General features: G+C 28.0%; 1 protein-coding gene across 1 annotated transcript; it reads left to right on the top strand.

The window, feature by feature from the left end:
- The first annotated feature begins 316 nt into the window (after positions 1-316).
- On the top strand, positions 317-1,078 carry LOC105458621. The gene has a single exon (XM_011704088.1). It carries the CDS (start codon positions 317-319, stop codon positions 1,076-1,078), a length of 762 nt encoding a protein of 253 aa, XP_011702390.1.
- Positions 1,079-1,413: the final 335 nt, after the last annotated feature.

Raw genomic sequence — 1,413 nt, 5'->3', positions numbered from 1 at the left:
ATACGCGCGAAGACGGAACAACCTTGCGACGTCATACAAACGATAATGGAGCGTTTTCTTCCGTTTAAATTTTCATGAAATTTTAAACTTGATTTATAAATAAATACAAACAAATTAAACAATTTCATTTTTACGGATATAATTTATAACGTTTATATTTCGATAAATTAAGCGAATTTAGCAATTTTGAAATTTACTTGAAGACCGAATTGATAGTGAATTAAGTACTGCAACAGGTATAAAATCTTTTCAAGTGCTTAATACAATTTTAAAAATAGTAGCTTATGTCAATAGTGATAAAGAAACAAACATGAAAATGACTTTAAAAGAAAAAATAATAAAGACATTTATTAAATTAAAGCAAAATTTATCTTATAGTTTCCTAGCGTTAATATTTAAGTGTTACTCAGCGAAACATTGCCAACGCATATTTTATAACACAGTGAAGATGTTAAGCATTTGTTTGAAAGCAGCGATACCATGGCCATTAAGAGAGGAGATACGCAGAAACATTCCTGAGTGTTTTGAATCTTTTGAGGATGTTCGAGTAGTTTTGGACTGTACAGAAGTGTTCATTCAAAGACCTGCAGAACTTTGTTGCCAGATTCTAACCTACTCTTATTATAAAAGTGCACAAACATGTAAAATTGTGACCGGTGTTTCACCAGCAGGTAATATAACATTTGTCAGCAAATCTTATGGAGGACAAGCAACGGATTCATCAATATTTCAGCAAAGTGATCTGATTCACTTACTAGAACCTGGCGATGCAATAATGGTTGATCGAGGATTCTTAATTGATGAAGTGTGTCAAATAAATCGCTGGAAATGTGTAAGACCTCCGTTTTTAAAAGATAAAAACCAGTTTAGTAAAGAAGAATCTATTTTAACAGCTAAAATAGCTAAAGCTCGAGTCCACGTTGAAAGATCCAACCAGTGTATCAAGACTTTTAAAATTCTTGGATCAGTAATGCCTGTGGCATTGGTGCCTATTCTAGAAGATATTTTTATAATTATTTTTGCGACAATTAATATGTCTTCACCAATTCTCAGTGATTCAAAATTTATGAAAATGTAAAATTATGGATATTTAGGATTTGTAAAAAGATCATTTTGTAATTTAAAAAATGAAACTTGATTATTCACTTATATAACTATATTGACTGAATATAAACTTTCTTTACATTTTATAAAAATAGAAACCTTTCTTAAAACTAATATTTTATAACTTTATATTATTTTATAATTCTCTTAAGCGATTGACTGTTTTCTTTATCACATTCTTTTTTCGTGTAACAATCAACTTCACTTAACATTTAAAAAATATAATTTTTTCTTCAAACTTTAAAAAACATTTTTAAATATTAAAACTAGATATAACCAGAATAAATATTTTAATATTTTTAATTATTT

This window comes from Wasmannia auropunctata, unplaced genomic scaffold (assembly GCF_000956235.1).
Source record: "Wasmannia auropunctata unplaced genomic scaffold, wasmannia.A_1.0 LD334505.1, whole genome shotgun sequence".
Taxonomy (NCBI): Eukaryota; Metazoa; Arthropoda; class Insecta; order Hymenoptera; family Formicidae; genus Wasmannia; species Wasmannia auropunctata.
This window is presented reverse-complemented; position numbering and strand designations above follow the sequence as displayed.